The sequence below is a fragment of the Takifugu flavidus genome, unplaced genomic scaffold (genome assembly GCF_003711565.1).
Source record: "Takifugu flavidus isolate HTHZ2018 unplaced genomic scaffold, ASM371156v2 ctg662, whole genome shotgun sequence".
In the NCBI taxonomy this organism is placed as follows: domain Eukaryota; kingdom Metazoa; phylum Chordata; class Actinopteri; order Tetraodontiformes; family Tetraodontidae; genus Takifugu; species Takifugu flavidus.
The window spans coordinates 9,467-11,228 of NW_026622273.1; the positions used below are offsets into that span (position 1 = coordinate 9,467).

Here is a 1,762-nt window from a genome sequence, read left to right on the forward strand (position 1 = left end):
AGATTTCCCCTTCCTGTGACATCACTGGGGGACTCCATGTTGAGGAGCCATTTTTTGTGTTGATTTCTGCTTTCAACTTGAACGTGTTTCTGGCCTTGAACACGGTCCTCCAAGTCCCCCTGACTGAGGAGAGGAGCTCTTCTCCAGCACAGCAGCATCATTGCGCAGCCCTGACAATGAAAAGCCAATGTCAATATTTCCCTTTGACGTAAATCTTTACAAGTAAAACACTTAACTGATGCTTCAAATGGAAACCTGTGGGAATAAACTTCACAGATGTCCAGTATGATGTGTAGTTTAAACGTTCCTGGGGTCTGTCTGAACGTTGTCGCTCTTCCCCAGCATGAGATGTCATCTCTTGTGTTGTCAGAGAGAGATCTGCTATTCTGCTTCAACCTGTAGGCACAAAGAAATCCAGGTCACACGAATCAGCAAGGTCACAACGCGCTCTGGTCTGCATGGACACGAAATCATCAAGGCCACTGGCGGCACACAAGCTGCCAAAGGAAGGACGCACGGCCGAATCAGGAGAATCAGAGGGGACCAGGCCACAGTCGGGTCTCCTGAGTGGAGACAGACATGCTCCTTTCTCTCCTTAATAACAGGTTTTCCCAAATGCAGTCTAATAATTGTCCTTTCGGTAAAATTGCTCATCTGTGTTGAATTGAAATGTTCATCTGGCAGCTGCAAACAACACTTTTAGTCCTCCTACACCATGAACGTGCCATCATTTGAACTGCACATTTCGAGTTGACAGTTTTAATTGATTTCCTTTTAATTAGATGGACTTTATTATTCCCCAGCTCATGACACGACGGTGCTTGGTGACAGCAAATAGCCTGAAAAAGAGTCGAGTTTAAAGCTCAAATATTGAAATGGCAGAACTGTAAAATGAATTGAAATAACATTAATAGTCGCAATAGGATAAATGAATAAGATAAACGGGAGCTTTTGCACCGATTTCGGGTCATTTATCATCATTGTGCACCCCCCTACGTCACCATCATCATTGTGCACCCCCCTACGTCACCATCATTGTGCACCTCCTACGTCACTTTTAACCATCTCTCCGCTGTTTAAACGTCCTCTTTCGAAACAGCCTAACGCGTTAATGATTAATCGCGTGACTTTTCGCGTGTATTTTGAAAGTTTGGGCGGAAGTGACACGTGCGCAGCGTACGGCCGCGGCACTTTGACCCACTTTCTGCAGGGACTCGAGCGTCGGTTCGAATGGGCGGCGCGCGGAGCCAGAGCAGCGCGTGCCGTGCGCGAGTCGCGCAGCGCTCCAGCGTCTCATCACGGCGCGAGCCGCCGCGCGATGCTCGGCACCAAGCGCTTATTCGCGCGCGATGAATCCCGCCAACGGCAGCAGGAGCGAGCGCAGCGCGGAGCAGCTGCTGTTCAGCGGGGACACCTACAGGGTCCTCGCCTTCACCATCGGAACCATCGGAGCCTTCGGCTTCTGCAACAACTTTGTTGTCCTCGCGCTCTACTGCAGGTTCAAGAGGCTGCGCACGCCCACCAATTTACTGCTGGTCAACATAAGTTTGAGCGATTTGCTGGTGTCGCTCTTCGGGATAAACTTCACTTTTGCGGCGTGCGTCCAGGGCCGCTGGACCTGGACCCAGGCGACGTGCGTGTGGGACGGCTTCAGCAACAGCTTGTTCGGTGAGCCCGGATCTTTTACCTTTTCATCCGTCCTTCAGGACCTCCAATGGAGGTGTGCGAGGACACCAGCGCTCGTGTGGGATTCACAGTTTGG

At 50.7% G+C, this 1,762-nt stretch overlaps 1 protein-coding gene across 1 annotated transcript; it reads left to right on the plus strand.

Moving 5' to 3' along the window:
* Nucleotides 1-1,080: 1,080 nt before the first annotated feature.
* LOC130521050 (opsin-3-like) lies at nucleotides 1,081-1,668 on the plus strand (the record flags this gene model as incomplete). Its single annotated transcript, XM_057024707.1, has 1 exon — nucleotides 1,081-1,668. A coding segment is annotated over exon 1 (319 nt), but the record flags the coding sequence as incomplete, so codon positions are not given.
* Between the last annotated feature and the right edge of the window lie 94 nt (nucleotides 1,669-1,762).